Here is an 18,898-nt window from a genome sequence, read left to right as displayed (position 1 = left end):
TGTTCATGAGACTTAATGATGACTGGAGTGAGGTGGCAGAGTATACACCAAAGTAAGGAATACATAGTAATGTTCACCTTAGTGATAGAATGTCACATACGTAACAGAGGAAAAGTCCACCACCATCTCACTCCCAACAAAACAGAGCTCTCCCCAAATGCAATCACACCCTAAAGAATGAAAGCTGGCAACCCTAATTCATATATTACCTTCCAGGGTCAATCAGATTTTATAAGTAAATATATACGACTGAAATGACTGCTCCTTGCACATCATTTCTCTTCCACTGACTTAAAATAAAAATCAAGTTTCACTGAACAACATTTTCTTAAATCTATAAATGTTAGAAAGGGGCAAGTTCCTTTAGAGAGTACCTAAATTGTACCCCTGAGAAAAAAAGAGCCTGGGAAGTAATTTGACTTGCTAAAGATCATAAAGCTAGTTAGAGTCAGAGCTGAAACTAAAATCCTGATTTTTATTCTAGTTTTCCTAACATGATTGCATACAGGTATTCTTAAAATTATCTATATATTGCTGCTCTCTGGCAAATGTGATAATGACTAGATATAGACCAACAATCATAATTGGAGAATAACTCTTGGTCAAGTTATTTATTAGAATTCTAGCATATGATAACTGTAATTTTGTAAATAGTGAGGCTGAGATTTTGATATTGATACTACTACTACTGTGGATTTGAGTCACAAATTTGCAGTGTTAGTGAACAGTGACTTCAAGAAACTAGGCAGCACACGGTTACAGCAAAAGGTGTGTAAACATGGCTCTAATGATGACTCAGCAGCAATAACCCTCATTTTTCCAAGTTTAGTTTGACCTCCAGCCTCCGCAGGTTCTTTATTTTGTTGACGTAAGTAAATAACATACACATATCAAAAAAGTGCAAGAACCCTTCCCATTAAGTTGCTTTAATGTGTTTGGTCTCTTGTAAAGTATGTGCAGGCATCTCACCCAAAATCCACTAGGACAATACGCAGCAGAACACTTTATTGACTAAAGCCAGATTCAGATGCCCATTAGACTCTCAAGAGCAAGCCACAGACTCTGATTCTCCTCTCAGGCAGAGATCTGCCACAACCAAGCCTTTCACAGAAGGGTTTGCAAGCTCCGGGTCTTGTGCAAGAGACATGATCAAAATAACCTATTTCTCTCCCAGATCTCTTTTTCTCCATCCAGGTAACAAGCAATAGAGGAATATGGTGGATGGTAAGTGGACAGAATCAAATAAGTTATTAATTCCATCTTCAAGAGAGATTCTTTTGCTCACTTAGTCAGCAACAATGAACGACAGCCAGGCTTTAAAATTAAACACTTTCTTCCCCCCAACTCCTACACACACACACACACACACACCCCAAGGAAAGATTTAATGTCCGTATATTTTTTTTAAAAAAAAGGATAGGGGTGGGCAAGACAGAGCATCTTTCATATTCCGCATTTTCAGAGTAAGTATCCAACACGACTTGCCATGATAACTAAATTTATTATTAACTGTGTATTTCATGATGTTAGTGACAATATGTTAATGTGATTTTTCACGTCCTCCTGCAGTGAACAGATGGCTCCTTTTACTTTACTTTCCACATCAAGTGTGATTATTTCTTGGTGCCAAAAGCCACCTGCCGCTCCTCGGTCTCCAGTCTAATTTTTTATGTTGGTAAAACACAGCAGGACTTGTTATCAGTTGGATGGCATCTTAATAAAAGGAGACATGCCAACATATTGACATCATGTTCAAGGGGAAATTTCAGCCCCTTCAAACCCTTAACCCCCTTCCCCTACCCCCTTTCAAAAAGTGAGGGAGAAAAAGGAAAAAAAAAAAAAATAGACGCAAAGACCCCACCAGTTTCAAGATGCTGGATTACAATTGTTGGGCCTAGAGCCAGGATGCTGAATTGGCCTCCCTTTGTTCCTAAACCCAAGCACCTCACTCAGGGCTCTGATCTTTCATCCTGTGTAATGATAATTAGCCATAACATATTCCAAAGTCAAATGTAAGCAGGAATACATTAACATTGAGATCAGTGTCAGGGCAATTTTCACTGGGAAAATGACAAAGAACGCACACATACACACATACACAATCAAAAATTTCAAGATTCAAGCATTCAAGCAAACAATCACTTTCATGGCTGTGAATATTAAACTCATTGGCTTGTCTGTTATGAGTGCTTGCCTAGAATGCCAAGGCCTCCTAATGCGGATGCAGTCACTCCCACAGCCCATGCTTAACAGAGAAAACATGAGCAATAAACCACGGTAGCTTGCTTTAATTTCTCCATTCTTTATTAGAACAAAGAGGGATAGTACGTTAGGTGATTTGTGGTCTACGAAGAGGTCTTCCAGGCGATTGGATGGCATGGCTCTCAACAGCTGGTCCAGCACATTTGGGAACAGCATGTAGAAAAATGCATCACTGTTTTGAAGATTACCAACTGTGATGATACATTGGTCATGACACAATCTAAAAAATGTTAAATTTCCTAGTCACAAACTATATAATTCAATGCCCTTACCATCAGGGTACACACTCTCAAATTCAAGACAAGATATGTATAAATTTGGTGAAATCAAAACTTCTAAAACTGATCCCCACTCATCAGAGATTGAAAAGAGTAACAGCATTCTTCAATGCCTGATATTTCTTGTTAAAAGCCAAGGAGTTAAACCTGCAGTTGGCTTTCTAAGATGTACAAGTTTTATAAAAGGCAGGAAAAAAATTTCCTACAATAATGATTCACAATGAATGGTTTTCTTCAGGAGAACAACTCTAGGTAGATTATGCCACCACAGAATCTCTCAAATTAACATAAATTTGTTATTGACGCCTTTATTCTTTTAAACTATCCCTCCAAACAAAAGAAACTGTATGAAATAGATCTCTACTAACTGTTTTGCAGCTTTTTATTTGCATTACATTTTCTCAGTATCTTGTTATAAAAATTTGCAAACTATAGAAAAGTTAAAAGAACAACACCATTTTATCCACCACACGGATTCTACAGATTCTACAATTAATATTTTACTATACTAATTTTATCATATAGTTTTTCATTTATCCATCCTTTTATCTATTCATCAATCTACCTTAACATATTAGATTGTAAAATGAACAACCAATAGTGCATTCAACAATCAAAATTAAAATTAACTTGACTTTATGATAATTAAAGTGAGAATCATATATAATGGTGTTCATTAACTCATTCAATAAATATTTCTTGAGTTTCTGCTTAGGGTCAGGCATGGTTCTAAATGCTGAAGGTACAAGATTGAATAATACAGCCAAAATACCTGCCCTCATTGAACTTATAATTTGGTGGGCTTGACAGGAGAAAAATAATAATTAAATGAATGGCTCTCTAAAACAAGATGTGCAAAGGAAGATATGTCAATATACACAAGTAAACTTAGTCAGGATTGTTCTTAGATGTAACAGTAGGAAGAATGTTTTATGCATCGCTATATTATTGCCTAAAATAGAGCCCATGTATATTTGTCAAACTACTGAATTAACAAATTTGCATTTGTGTGGAATATAATACAAATAAAGCAAATTCCTTGTAAAGTATAATGTCTTAAAAAGTAAGGTAGTTTCAATGATTATTTCAGATGTGCTTAAATTAAAATACAGTGAGGCTATTATAGACTAACAATCAAAAGATTTTATGTTTTCAATTTTTTTAATGAAAAAATAGTGGAGTTAGTTTAACCTTAGTTTAAACAAACAAACTTAGTCAGCTTCGGTTAAATCCATCAACAGTTTGTAATTACTCTAAGACAGTTAAATAAATTTGGTCAACTTTTCTTTCTAAACTAAACAGAGACACTTATTATCTGATTATTTAGTGGCTATAACTTATTAACAGTGGATGTAATCTGTAAACCAGTTCTTTATAAACAGAACTAATGACTATATATATGTTATTTGTATTAACGACAAAATGCTTAAAGTATCCCTAGGTTCAAAAACTAATGTGATTGGGAACATTTGTGTGCATATACTAGGGTGGTAGGGGAGAGGGGAAGTAGAAAAAAAACTTTGGGTCAAATCTTTTTCTTGAGTAGATTAATCTATACATAGAATGTTTACTACTGCCAAATACTTGGGAAGAAAAAAAATATTAAAAAAATTTTAAATCTGTTCCATGTAAATTAAAACACAGTATGATATACAGGCATACTGGTAAGTGCTGCCTCTAAATTTTTGCTTAGAAAATCTCTGGCTAAATTTTTAAAATTTAACAAAGATATTATTTGGAAAAACTACCACCTTCTGATGATTTCAATCCCCTACTATTCAAATTAAGTCTGGTTGCTAATTTTGCTTTTCTAACTTCATAAAATTCCTTAAAAGGGCTTACTTAAAAGGAAAATATGATCCAGTTAAAACAGTAAAATAACAATATTATTGTTGATTTTTATGGTACTATCTTGTTCTGTCAGTTTCACTAAGGATAAACGAGCTTCATCCTTGAGATACCTTAAAAATATAGTCTATGGCCTAATGCAGAAAACTGCCATTCACTGAGTGGACATTTCATAAATATTTATTCACCAACTTTACAACCAATCTGAAAATTTAAACTTCTATTCAGTAGATTTCCACTCTTGCAAAGATGGAGTACAGAGATTAGATTTATCCTCATTTGAAACAATTAAAAAATGGACAAAATACATGAAACAGTTCACATAAGTCAAAAAATATGTAACAGTTTACAAGATGCTGGATAGCAGGCAATGAAGAACAGTGATCTCTAAGAGACAAGAGACAAATAGCATGAATACTATGACTTCCCCAGCCTATTGCCATGAGTGAGTTTGAGGCCATGGCCCTGGGAGGGGAAACCCAAGTGGAGCCCAGTGGAAACCCTGTAGTGAGGAGATGAAGCTGAGCATCCAGAGAGACAAAGGCAGCTAGATTCTATAGGCCGTGGTACTAGAAAGGAAAGAGTTGCATAGGAAGAGAACTCAGGAGAGCTTTAGAGTCCCCTTTAAGTATTCAGTTGAATACTGATCAGTGCATATGCGTGAGGAAACTACACGTGGCTGGGAAGAGAAGCAAATGAAAAAACTAAAGATTAACAGTATCCACTATTTACATACAATTGGGAACAGGGACTATTTCCACTAGCTATAAAAATCTCATTTTTCATGGGCCTTGGGTAGAGTACATTGAAGGATTTCATCACAGGTAAGGGGAATAATTAGCCCCAGATTAAAAACCATCTTGTTTCATCTAACAAATCTTAAAGGCAAGACCCAAAAGAATCAAATTGTTTCCATGAAACTTAACTGCATCCCAAAACAATGCTCAAGGTTTACAGGAACACAAAAATAACCAGCAATCCAATCAGGTAAAATTCACAATGTTTGGCACCTAATCAAAAATTATCAGGCAAGCAGAAAAATACAAGCCATAATAAGGAGAAAATTAATCAGTCAATATTGAACCAGAACTGCCACAGATGTTAGAATTAGCAGAAAATGAAATTAAAAGTTATATTAAGTGTATTCCATTCCGTGTGTTCAAAAAGCTAAATATTTTTAAAAATCCAATGGAACTTCTAGGGATGAAAACTACAATGTACGAGTTGAAAAATACACTAGATAAATTAATAGCAGATTAGACAAAGGAGAAAACATTAGTAAATGAAGATACAGCAATAGAAACTAAAATGAACCACAGAAAAAGAAGATAATTATAATTATAATGAGTAGAGAATCAGTGAACTATGGGATAACTCCAATGTACTTAATTGGAGTCCCTAAAGCAAAGGAGAGAGAGAAAATAAAACATATTTACAGAAATAATGGCTCAAAGCTTTCCAAATTTGATGAAATCCATAAACCCAGAGATCTAAGCAGCTCATTCAGCTCCAAGCACAGAAAAGAAGAAAACTACACCAAGTAATAGCATCATAAAACTGACAAAACCACTGATTAAGAGAAAAAACTTATAAAGACGTCTTATAAGTTTGACAGTGAACTTCACACCTGGAACAACCCAAAAGACGGTGGAGCAAGTTTCAAGGCGCTGATTTTTAAGGAAAAAAAGTAAGAATTCTATACACAGAGAAAACATCTTTAAGTAGTAGATGAAATACTTTTCAGATGTTCAAAAGTTGTAAGAATTCATTTCCAACAGACCCACAGTATCATAAATATTGAGGGAAATCTTACAGGCAGAAAGAACATGGTAAGAAAATATCGATCCTCACAATAGCATGAAGAGTACAAGCAACTCTATTTATGTGAATAAATACGTGATTTTTTTAAAGCTTAAACCGCCTTAAAAGACACTTGAGTGGCTGGAGGCAGAGTCTGGGCCAAAGGAGGGGTGGAGTGAGAAGACGCAGCGCCAGTTAAACAGCAAAGGTTGCCCCAAGTGGCTCCAGGTTCTGCCGCAGTCACTGCGCCTGCGCCTTCTGCTCCAGACGCTCCGACTGACGTCCTGCGCACCCCTCCCCCACCAACACCTCATCACCCGGGAAACGGCACCAGAGAGGCTGAGCTGCCGGACTGGTTTCATGGCAGCTCCGAAGCAGGCAGTTGTGGGGCCGTTGGTGGGGGCAGTGGTCCAGAGTACTAACTCCACTCATTTTCTGGTTTTCAATTCAAAAACAGCGGAACTACTTAGTCACCATCAAGTGGAATTAACACAAGAGTTTCCAAAAGAAGGATGGGTAGAACAAGACCCTAAGGAAATTCTTCAGTCTGTTTATGAATGTATAGAGAAAACATGCCAGAAGCTTCAAGAGCTGAATATTGATAAATCCAACATAAAAGCTATTGGTGTCAGCAATCAGAGGGAAACCACCGTGATCTGGGATAAATTAACTGGGGAGCCGCTCTACAATGCTGTGGCGTGGCTTGATCTAAGAACCCAGTCTACTGTTGAGAATCTTAGTAAAAAAATTCCAGGAAATAATAACTTCGTCAAGTCCAAGACAGGCCTTCCACTTAGCACTTACTTCAGTGCAGTGAAACTTCGGTGGATTCTTGATAATGTGAGAGAAGTTCAAAAAGCTGTTGAAGAAGGTAGAGCTCTTTTCGGTACCATTGATTCATGGCTTATCTGGAGTCTGACGGGAGGAGTTAATGGAGGCGTTCATTGTACAGATGTAACAAATGCAAGTAGGACAATGCTCTTCAACATCCATTCTTTGCAATGGGATAAAGAACTGTGTGACTTTTTTGAAATTCCAATGGACATTCTTCCAAGTGTCTGGAGCTCTTCTGAGATCTATGGCCAAATGAAAACTGGGACCTTAGAAGGTGTGCCAATATCTGGGTGTTTGGGGGACCAGTCCGCTGCATTAGTAGGACAAATGTGCTTCCATGAAGGACAAGCCAAAAACACATATGGAACTGGCTGTTTCTTACTATGTAATACAGGTCGCAAGTGTGTGTTTTCTGAACATGGCCTTCTGACCACAGTGGCTTACAAACTAGGCAAAGACAAGCCAGCATGTTATGCATTGGAAGGTTCTGTTGCTATAGCTGGTGCTGTTATTCGCTGGCTAAGAGACAATCTTGGAATTATAAAGACCTCAGAAGAAAGTGAAAAACTTGCTAAAGAAGTAGGTACTTCTTACGGCTGCTACTTCATCCCAGCCTTTTCGGGGTTATACGCACCTTATTGGGAGCCCAGTGCAAGAGGGATAATCTGTGGTCTCACTCAGTTCACCAATAAAAGCCATATTGCTTTTGCAGCATTAGAAGCTATTTGTTTCCAAACCCGAGAGATTTTGGATGCCATAAACCGTGACTGTGGAATTCCACTCAGTCATTTGCAAGTGGATGGAGGAATGACCAACAACAAAGTTCTTATGCAACTGCAAGCAGACATTCTGCATATTCCAGTAATAAAAGCCTCTATGCCTGAAACATCTGCACTGGGAGCTGCCATGGCAGCAGGGGCTGCAGAAGGGGTGAACGTTTGGAGTCTTAAACCTGAGGATTTGTCAACTGTCATGATGGAACGGTTTGAACCACAGATCAAGGCCACAGAAAGTGAAATTCGTTATTCTACATGGAAGAAAGCCGTGATGAAGTCAATGGGTTGGGTTACAGCTCAGTCTCCTGAAAGTAATGAACCCACTATGTTCTACACTTTGCCCTTGGGTTTTTTTATAGTGAGTAGCATAATAATGTTAATTGGAGCAAGATACATCTCAGGTATACCATAATAACAACCAAGCCTGGATTCCCAAGAAGTGAGCTTTTCACAAAATGAAAAAAATCCAGCAATTCTGTCTCTTAATGTGATGACGCTATCACAGACTCTGATTTTATTTATAAACCAATTGCTGTGTGACTTATGAAAACCCTACAAGTAGACCTGTGGCTAGAAATAAACAAATTACAACAGAAAGCACTCTAGAAACATTTGATGTGTTTTTTTAACATGGGCAGTTAAAGTCGGGTCAGCCACTGGGAGTTAACCCTCTCCACCGTCATGAAATCCTCCTGCTCCACGCCCTCTAAAATGTAGAATATTCATATTCTGCCTGTGGAATTCTTCATCAAACATTTTCTAACACTTACGGACCAGGATTTGGTTTTCTGCTACACACTCTTGATTAAGAGGTGTGACTAACCTGCTAAAACTGAAGGCCATCTTGTTACAGTTGTCATCATTTTTAATGGACCCCAAAGTCCTCCTTTGTACATATTAGGAAAACCACAATACCATCATTGAATGTATAATGGAAACATAATTTTTTTTTTAAAGTAGAAACTTAGTTTTCTCATAGGTTAGATATTTTCCAGGAACATATTTGTCAAGTAAAATTCTTCATACATTTTACATTTTAATTACACTGATTTGCTGTGTAGATCCTATACTGAGAAGGACGTGTTTTCCTTTGTTTTTTTTTCTTTTCATCTTTCCATTTTATGTACTTTACTTGGTATGTCTAACATATATGCTTATATACTTCACACAGAGTAGTCTATTTATAAAGTAAGTTATATGAAGGGTAGTGTTAGCTGGACCACTACATATACAAATATTTTAGGGTAAACATTTATACATATTTTAGAGCAATGAGTATGCATACTATTTATCAGAAGAAACTTTTTTTAAAAAGAGGTGGCATTTAAAGTTTAAGTATAGTTTATGTTGGTAAAAAAAAGTGTGTTATGATTTCAACTAAATTTCTTACACCTTAACGTTTTTATTTAATTGCTTTAGCTGGATATATGCTGGGGGAAAAAAAGGAAAAAGCTGTGGAATACTACAGTAAGCACTATTTTCAAGCAGGAAAAGAGAACTGGTTGCTCAAACAAAACTAATAATATAGTATGGAGTTTAAGCATATGTAAAAGAAAACAAAAATAGCAAAAAAAAAAGTTGAAAGTAGATAAATGGGAGTGTAATATTGTAAGGTTCATATACTATATGGGAAGTGGTATAATATCATTTGAATTACTGCTAATTAAATACTTTAAATACTAAAAAAACAAAACAAAAAGTTAAAATTGATAAGCAAAATGAGGTACATAAGCCAGAACTATAAAAATATCCATTTGATCCAAAAGAAGGCAGGAAACAGATGAAAAAGGAAAAAAAAAATAGATAGGAGAATGGAAAACAATAGTAGGAAAATATATTTAAACCTAACAACACCAGTAAGCACATTAAATATAAATGGTCTAAATACCTCAAAAGGCAAGATTGTCACATTAGATCAAAAAGACTCAACTATATACTGCCTCCAAGGAACATGTTTCAGAAAAAAAAAATAGTCAAAAAGAAAAAGGATTAAAAAAAGATATACCATACTCTTATTAATGGAAAGAAAGCTGAAGTGGCTATGTTAATATCAGAAAGCGAATTTCAGAGCAAAGAATGTTATCAGTGATAGACAAGGTCATTTTGCAATAATAAATTAGCGTCAATTCATTAAAGAAACATAACAATCCTAAATATTTATACAGCTAATAACAGAGCTTCTCCATTCTGCCCTTCGGTTTTTTTTTTATAGTGAGTAGCAAAATATATAAAGTAAAATCTGACAGAACCGAAAGAAAAAGGAGATAAATCTACAATTATACTAAGAGATTTCAACATCTCCTCCACATTTAATAGAATATATAGACTAATAAGATATAGATTTGAACAATACTACCAACTTAACATATAACATACCACCCAACAATAGGAGAATACATATTCTTTTCAAATGCATTATGAAACATTCACCAAAGTAGACCTCATTTAGGCCATCAACCAAGTCTCAAAGAATTTAAAAGGATTTCATATAAAGTATGCTGTCTGAGCACTTTAGAATTATAAATCAATAAAAGGTTTCTAGAAATCCCCAAATATTTGGAAAGTAAATAAGTTTTTAAATAATCCATGAGTTGAAGATATAAAAAGAAATAGAAAATATTTGGAATGAAAATACAACATATCAAAATTTGTGAGATACTACAAAAGCAGCACTTAGAAATTTCTGGGATGAAAGGCCTATATTAGAAGAAAGCCAAGGTTTCAACCTCAACTTCTATCCTAAGAAACTGGAAACAGTATAGCAAATTAAACACAAAGTAGGTAGAAGAAAATTAATAGTGAGGAACACAATAATCAATGATATAAAAATAGAAAAACAATAACAAAAATCAATATAACCAAAAGTTGGTTTTTGTATAAATAAAAAATTGATTAACTTTAAGCCTAGACTGGACTAGAGAAAACAGAAGGATGACAAAAATTATCACTATCAGAAATGATAGTGATATCACTATAGCTCCTAAAGATACTGAAACATACAGAAATAATGTGAAAACTTCATGCCAGTAAATTGACAACTTAGATGAAATGAACAAATTCCTTTGAAAACACAACCTTCCAAAACTCAAGAAAAAACAGATAACTTGAATGACTTTATATCTATAAGACATATTGAATTTCTAATTTAAAATCTTCTCACAGAAAACTACAAGCCCAAATGGCTCAAATGATGAAGAAAAAACACCCATCCTACAGGAACTCTTCCAGAAAACTGGAAAGGAAGAAACACTTCCAAAATCATTCTATGTGGCCAAGATGACAGCATTATTCCGATACAAACACCAAAGATTACCAAAAAAAACCAAAAACCTGCAGGTCAATATTCTTTACAAAATTTTTACCAAATTAATCTAAAAATACCTAAAAAGGATAAGACATTATGACCAACAGGGAGGAATGTAAAGCTAGGATAATGAATCAGTGTGATTATGTCTTAATATACTTCACCATATTAAGAAAGAAAAACTGCATGCGATATAACTACACACTGATTAGAATGCTTAAAATTAAAAAGAAAAAACATATCAAGTTTGGTAAAGACTTGAGAGGAACTGAATCTCCCATATGATTCTACTGAAAATGTAAAATGATTACAAACATTTTAGAGAACAGTTTAGTAGTTTCTTAAAGAACTAAATAAACATCTATCACATTATCCTAGGTATTTACCCCAGAGAAATTAAAACACATGTCTATACAAAGATTTGTTCATAGCACTTTACTTGTTATAGCCAAAAACTGGACATAACTCAAGTGTCCGCCAGCAGGTAAACAGATAAACCATGATATGTCCATACAACGGAAGGCTACCCAGCAACTATTGATACACACAACATAGATGACTTTTAAAATAATTAAGTTGAGAGAAATAAGCCAGACAAAAAGGAGTATATACATAGTGTTTGATTCCATTCATATGCAATTGTAGAAAATGCAAACTATTATTTAATGGCAGAGAGCAGATCAGCGGCTACTGGAAAACTGGGGGAGTGTCAGAGGGATGGGAATGAGGAGCGGGCAGGAAGGAGAAGGAGGCATGATTACAAAGGGGCACAAAGAAAACTGGGAGGGATGAATATGTTCATTATACTAATTAGGTGATGTTTCAAGGGTGAATATATTTGTCAAAATTAATCAAATTGAACACTTTAAATATGTGGCAGTTTATTAGATTATATATATTATATATTTATTATACCTCCAAAAAACATTTAAAAAAGAAAAAATTATCTCAAACTCTGAAGGATTATAACCAAAGTTTGCTCAAGTCGGTTAATCCTTTCTCTGTCATGCATACTGATGTATCCTCTGCTTCTATGGTCTGCTAGCATGGGGTGTGCCAGTTCCTGTCACTAGGTCTATGAGCTTGAAGTCATTTGTGTGATTAGGCTGGAGAAATACATGATAATGTCTAGTATCATTTAAAACAAATTAATTTCCCATTTCATTTATCTGTTCATAATTCTCAGTCTGGCACCCATTGCAAATGACCTTATGAAGAGTCACAAACAAAGATGTCATAAGAAAATCAAGCTAAAAGTCCTCAAACTCAGTATCTCATTCTCATTTCTTCAATATTATACTCCTGTGATTACAGCTGTCCCTTTTTTTTATATCTTTGCCTTTATAAGTCTCATTTTCATAATTTAACATATATGATATTGGTAAATTACAGTACTCTGCCCCAAGGCTATAAAGGAGTTTCTGTATATTCTATTATAAAATTAGCTAATTAATAATTTCTCTATATTGCCACTAAGCAGAACTACATGGTTAAATTATGATGATGGGGTCTCACCACACACATGTTATGAAACAGCAAGTCATCATTTAACATCAGGCTTATGTGTGAGTGAGAGAGCACAAGCTCGAACACTTACCAGGAGAATGAACAGCAGCTAATTCTGAGACTAGTTTCCAAAGATGCAGTTTGCTAACTAAAACAAGTAAGTTATGGCTGTGAGGGGAGGGGGTCAGTAAGGAGGGGGAGAGAGAGGAAACCAAAGCCATGTAAGGAAAGGAATGTTAGAGGTACCCAAAGAAAAACAAGCTGTATTAGTAAATCTAATTAAAGACATCCTATGTGGTATCCACATAGAAGCAGCTCTAGGAGTGGCAACAGTATACACCAGACTTGAAGGGTAAGCGACTTCCCCTCCTTACCGAGAGAATCCTAAATTATTATGTTTGTGCCTTATTTCTGGTGCTTATATTATCATTTTGATATTAATACCCATAAGCTCACAGGGAAGCTATTGATTCACTCTCTGGTAAGCCCTTGTTCCCAACACATAAGTATAAACATTATAGTAAACAATCCCCATTTAGTTGGAACATTATGAATCTACTCTATGACTGTTAGATATGGAAAATTTGTTTTCAAGCCTTTTTTTAAATCATGTGAACTAATAAGATCCCCTAGGGCAATCTTACAGCAAAGTCTAGAGTAAATACAATACCATCTCAGTCACCCACAGCTCTATGGTCTATTCTGATTGTTTCAATCAAAACAAAATGAATAAACTTAACATTTAAATATCCCCCCATAGTTTCCATCAACAACCTTTACAGTTCGATTTATTTGAGCCTTGGAGAAATTGCATGTGATCTTTGTCCTCTATGTGTTTAGCATACATTACAGTTCATTATCATATCAGCCCTTAATAAACTGATTTATTTTACAAAATGAAAAGAAAAGAAGGCCTTGACCTTTGGTAGGAAAAAAGTAAAGGGTGATAAGACTATTAATTATCTTATATTAAACTATGAAATTCAGTTCATTGTAAACAATCCACAATTCTTTCTTATATTCAGTTACTAAAGGATGTTTTTCAATTATCATAGGAAATCTAAGTTCGAAAAACATTTGCAAAACCAAAACCAGTGAGAAGACACTGAGTTTATGTCGACACTAGTAGCTTCAAGAGAGAGCTAGGCAAAAACCAAGATAAAAAATTTTCTAATGATTGCAAATAAGGATAACACAGATCTGTACAGCTTTCACTCTGAACTGAAAGAGGCAACATGCTTAATTACATGTCCCTGTTTCCACCTTTGTATGGCCTTAGCGAAGTGACCAGAGCAGAGGATGAGTAGACACCTTGGAGCAGGAAGCTTTGATTAGGGGGAGCCTCTCTCTCTTTCTCTCTGGTTGTAAGGTTTGCATTTTACTGAGTAAACTAACCACTACTTCCCAGTTCTCTTTCAAACAGGCCACGGTTATCTACCATTAGCTCAGTTTCACAGTTGAGAACAATGAGGGAAAGAACAAGAAAATCACCTTCCCGATCCAAAAAGGGTATAGCTTTAGAATTTAAAAGATGATTCATCTGGAGAATATGATTACTTGCCTAGAATTTAGTATTTTCGAGAACAATGTTCTCAACGAAAACTCCAAGACCGCTTTCACAATGAAAGAAGAGCCTGTAGGAGGATGGGGCTTGACAGAACACCTAGCTCAACATCTTCTAATACAAAAGAAATGAAAATTTTAAATAATTAACTAGATGTCATAAAAACATGTTGGGAGCAAGAATAAAATCTAAGTTTTTATCTTCTAACATTCCCTTAGCTTCATCCAACTGGTAAAGCTCTTCTTGAACTTTGTCTACCTCAAAGAACTCTGTTATGACTTTTTACAAGATGAAAGTAAATGCAATAATAACTTATGAATTTCTTATGAAAGTCAGAATTATGTCTTGGCCAACAAATAATTTGGTGCACACTCACAGATCGTACACACATACGATGTTTATGGCCCCTATAACTTAGACACATTCTGGAAGATTATGAACTATAATATAATCATTTTCTGTTCTCCAGTGATTTTCTAGTCCTGAAAAAAATGTTTACAGACTCTTTGGGGAGCCATTTCCTTAATCATAAAACATGGGAGAAAATTGGGGGTGAACTGGTAGATGTACTATTCCTTTCTACATCCAGGGCTTGCTACCCATCTCCCAAAAAATGATATCCTTTGAGACTTACCTGTTCATCCCTTCAGTTCAGGGAGAGACAGAAATTTCTTCTTCCTCCACCTCCTCTTCCTCTCTTCGTCCTCCTCTTTGTCTTTTTCTTTTTCCTGAAACAAATCCATTGAGTCATATCGTATGGTATTTACTACTCGTATTCACAGACATCAAAAGGACGGCAATCTGTTTAATATCCTGCAGATGAACATGCACTAAAAAGCAGCATTGGCAATCAGGCACTCACTGCCCACTGGGCACCAAGCAGCAATGTGCTAAAGATCTGGCGTGTTGTCCCATAGAGAAGAATGACTTTCATTACAATTGTATCAAAAACAAATTATGTACCAAATGTTTGCCTAGATAAGTACTTGGAAGATCATTTATCTTTCATTTCATCCCCTCACAGCTTCCACATTCCAGTGCTACTGCTGTCAATACTTTCTTTGCCTGTTTACATATATGTTCCTCTCCCATTTGTTTCTGTGAGTTGACTAGTTTCACCTCATACCAGCCTCAGTGTATATTATGAGAATCATACAATGCCTCCAAATAAAAAGAACATGGACAAAAGGGGCATAATAAATCTTTAACAAAATAGTTTCTATAGCTTCTCCTCTTGTCTCATTTTGCCATGTAATTGGAGAATGGAAACATTCACTTTACATTTTCCATCTGTTAGACACTGCTAGAAGATAACATAAGACTTAGAAAGACAAAACTTTAAATTTAAAACAGATCCCTAATAAATTTTAGCAAGAAATTAGAGATCTTACATGTCAGGCCACTTCTTCTAAACATTTAGAAACTGGGGTCCAAAGGAAGAGATGGTCCAAGGTCTCTGAGCTGTTTTGTGCCTGGAAATGCTGGGATTAGAACCTGGGCTGGGGGGGGGGGGTTCTTCTCTAAATATGCCAAATTTTCTTTGAAGATTTCACTTTTAAAAACAAAAACTGCTGATTTTCGCTAAGATGAGATTTAGAGATATTTAGAAATGCTGTGGCAATTGCACAGGATTTTCTCCTCAACATTCAGAATTAAGTTCCTGGGAACCATCCTGGAGGAACTTATTTTAAAAGGTCTCTACTCTGTTTCTTCCCCTTCATTCACACTCTTAGTTCAAGCATCATCATTAATGGTGCCTGATACACTACAGTCACCAAACTTTTCCTTCCCATCTCTCAGATTCATCGTCTACATTTCCACCATGGTTCTCCCTCCCTTCCTGTTCCCTTCCCATCTCTGTCTCTGACTTTACATAATTTATTGTTTCTTTTCCAGCACCCCAGACCCGTTGGAATGCCTCCCCGCCGCCACCCCCACCCCGTCATCGCTGCCCTCATAAGGAGCCCGTGGGATTGCGGGCCTCCGGGCCTTCTTACCTCCAGGCAGAGCCTTCTCGGTCTTTCAGCTGCAGGAGCTGTTGAGAGGCACAGGAGGGCAAGAGGGGCCGATCTCCACCTCCTCGTTCTCTCCAAGCCCTGCTGGTGGTTTTCATGAACGTTCTTTGGGCTTCTTCCTCTAGTCGCTGCTCCACAACAGAGAATGTTTATGAGCTCTGACCTTTTGATCTTACTACACGGGTTCTTAATTACCTGCGGATGCGGGCAGTCAAGGTAACGACTGGGGCCTCCAGGATGCTGGGGTCTTCAGGTCGGCCGCGACCCTGTTCACCAGCTGCTCGGGCCTGACTTTCAGCCACGTGTTCCTTTTCGCATCTCCAAAGACCAGCGTCTATTCCTACATGTCAACGCTCCTGTTCCTGAGATGTTCTGGCGGTCCTGGAGCGGCGCGGGAGGAGGAGGAGAAGCCTCCCCCGCCCCGCGGCTGGGCGTGTAGACAGACACAACCCTGGGCCAGCGCCAGAGACGGACTAGAACGCGAAGCCGCCTCGGTGCGGCGCCCTACGGTGGCCAGCAGGGGCCACGCGGCCGCTCCGACCTTCGTCGCCTTCAGGGCTTCGCGCTCTGACCCGACAGCCCTCCTGAAAACAAAGATCTGACCATTTCACCTTACCGCTTTAGATGTGCTGATTGCACCATTTCACAGATACACTAAGTAGCGTGGCATTTAAGGTCCGAACACCTATAGTCTGTCTTGGACCCGTTCTACTGGATTCCCTTCTCTTGTCTGGTGATCTTTTCACCCACCGGGCTGCTAGGTCTTCCTAGGAGCTGTCAAAGGATCTCTACACTTTTTCTAGGCAGACAAAATTAGAGATGTAAAATACGACTATGTTTATGGTGTTTTCACCTTTCACAGGATGAATATCATTCTTTCGTCTTAAAAAGCAGATGTTATCTTCACTAGTTAGGGGTGATAAATGGGATTCTTGGTGAGATTTAAAGGTCTGAGAAGTATGTCATTAACCTGTCTTAGAAATCAGTTACTGCGTTATAATTTTTCAGAAAGTATAATAACTACTTACTTCGGTTTTTAGTATTTCTCGTTCTATGCATAGCTTTTCATTAGTTTCCTTCACTTAACCCTACTGCATTCTAAAAATAACTGTACCTCAGTCATATTTATCAAATTTCCTTATTTTTAAAAGCCCTTATATCCAGTCCATAATGCCTACCATTTATTCCAAAATCAATTTTTAGTTACCCTTTGTCTTTTTTTCTAGTTTCATGCTTAGTTCAGTTTACAATAGCTAATTCATATGTGAGTTTTCTTTTCTAACCTTTAGTTTCTTCTCACTGACCACAAGAAAAATTTCTGAATAAAGAGGGTTTATCCTTGTAGTAATAATCTCTCATAAAAATCAGATTACCAGCCTTAGTCTGGTCATATAATAAAACTTATCAATGAATCAATCCATAATATTTGTTAAATTCCCCCTGTGAACGAAAAATACTGCAGACCATATCAGTGGACAATGAATGCTGAAGCCATCAAGTCATCAGTGGCTGCCGCCACCCCCCAGTAAAGACAAGCCTGCAGCCCAGCCTCTGCAGCCACTCACAATGGTGCACTCTGAGGGGACTCAGAATAAGAAAGGACAGGATACTGGCCCTAGATAGCTAGGTGCTTGTCAAAGGAATGAATTCAATGAGCCCAAATGTTTGCTTCCTCCCATACATAGAAAAGCACTAAATTTTTTAACTTGAGATGCCTGGTTTTCTTTAGATAACAAGTGATCTTTTATTGTTCCAATTACCTGGTCTTTGTTGTAAAGCTCCTATATATCCTACCTCCTTCTCTACCTCTTAGAAGCAGTCCCTCAGAGCGATCTGAGAGGCTGTCATCCTGGCTTGAGTCCTCCCGCCAAATAAAACATAACTCTTAACTTTTAGGCTGCGCATTTATTTTAGTCAATACCCCTATGGTAGGCACCATGGGAAATATAAAAGTGGGAACTACATGGTACCTCCCTTCCAAGACTTTATAATCTAGTAGTGGTAGTAAGTTGTATACAGAAAAGGCTAAAAGTTCTGGAAATGTACAGTAATGACAGTTGTACAATTATGTGAATGTACTTAATGCCACTGATTGTACACTTAAAAATAGTTAAAATGGGAAATTTAACATTATGTGTATTTTACCACAATAAATTTTTTTTTTTAATTTTCCTTTTTTATGGTTATCAACTGCCCAGAGCTGATTTAAGTAACTTCCAGTACCACGTCCTGGATCACACTTCTTATGTAACATATAACTTACAAATGGTCCTTATATTGACAATTTCTAAATAGTTTGTTTGCTCTTCTCCAGATCTATATATCCCTTCTGATTTTTATTAAAATGTCCTATTCCTCAAAGAACAAGGTTCAGAGGTATTTTGTTTTCAACAGGCAACTTAAAAAAATACTTCCCTAGAAACATGGTAACATTTGCTACCCTGAAAATGTTTGAAACCAGTAAACTACAGACCAAGTGAAATTCACTCACCACGCCTCAGTTATAATGGCATACTCGTTTAGCTGCATTGAAATGAAAATCTGGCTGATTAGGAACAATCAGAGAACAACAGAGGAGAAAAACAAAGGGGAGAGACTGAATGACCCATGGTAGGATTCTCATTAGAACGTCCCCAAAGAAGTCTTAGGACACAGGGTTCACTGTGCTGCTTCAATTATTCTCGTCTTCGTTTCTAGGAAAACATACCCTA

General features: G+C 36.7%; 1 protein-coding gene across 1 annotated transcript; it reads left to right on the top strand.

The window, feature by feature from the left end:
* The first annotated feature begins 6,310 nt into the window (after positions 1 to 6,310).
* On the top strand, positions 6,311 to 8,210 carry GK2 (glycerol kinase 2). The gene has a single exon (XM_010969279.3). The coding sequence runs from the start codon at positions 6,549 to 6,551 to the stop codon at positions 8,208 to 8,210; it is 1,662 nt and encodes a 553-aa protein (XP_010967581.2). The 5' UTR covers positions 6,311 to 6,548.
* The last annotated feature ends 10,688 nt before the right edge of the window (positions 8,211 to 18,898 follow it).

Source organism: Camelus bactrianus, chromosome 2 (assembly GCF_048773025.1).
Source record: "Camelus bactrianus isolate YW-2024 breed Bactrian camel chromosome 2, ASM4877302v1, whole genome shotgun sequence".
NCBI lineage: Eukaryota > Metazoa > Chordata > Mammalia > Artiodactyla > Camelidae > Camelus > Camelus bactrianus.
The sequence above is the reverse complement of the archived record's forward strand: the minus strand, read 5'-3'. Positions and strand labels throughout refer to the sequence as shown.

Excerpts from the sequence above, each read along its gene's own strand:
- GK2 (XM_010969279.3), top strand. The coding sequence starts at position 6,549 with ATGGCAGCTCCGAAGCAGGCAGTTGTGGGGCCGTTGGTGGGGGCAGTG.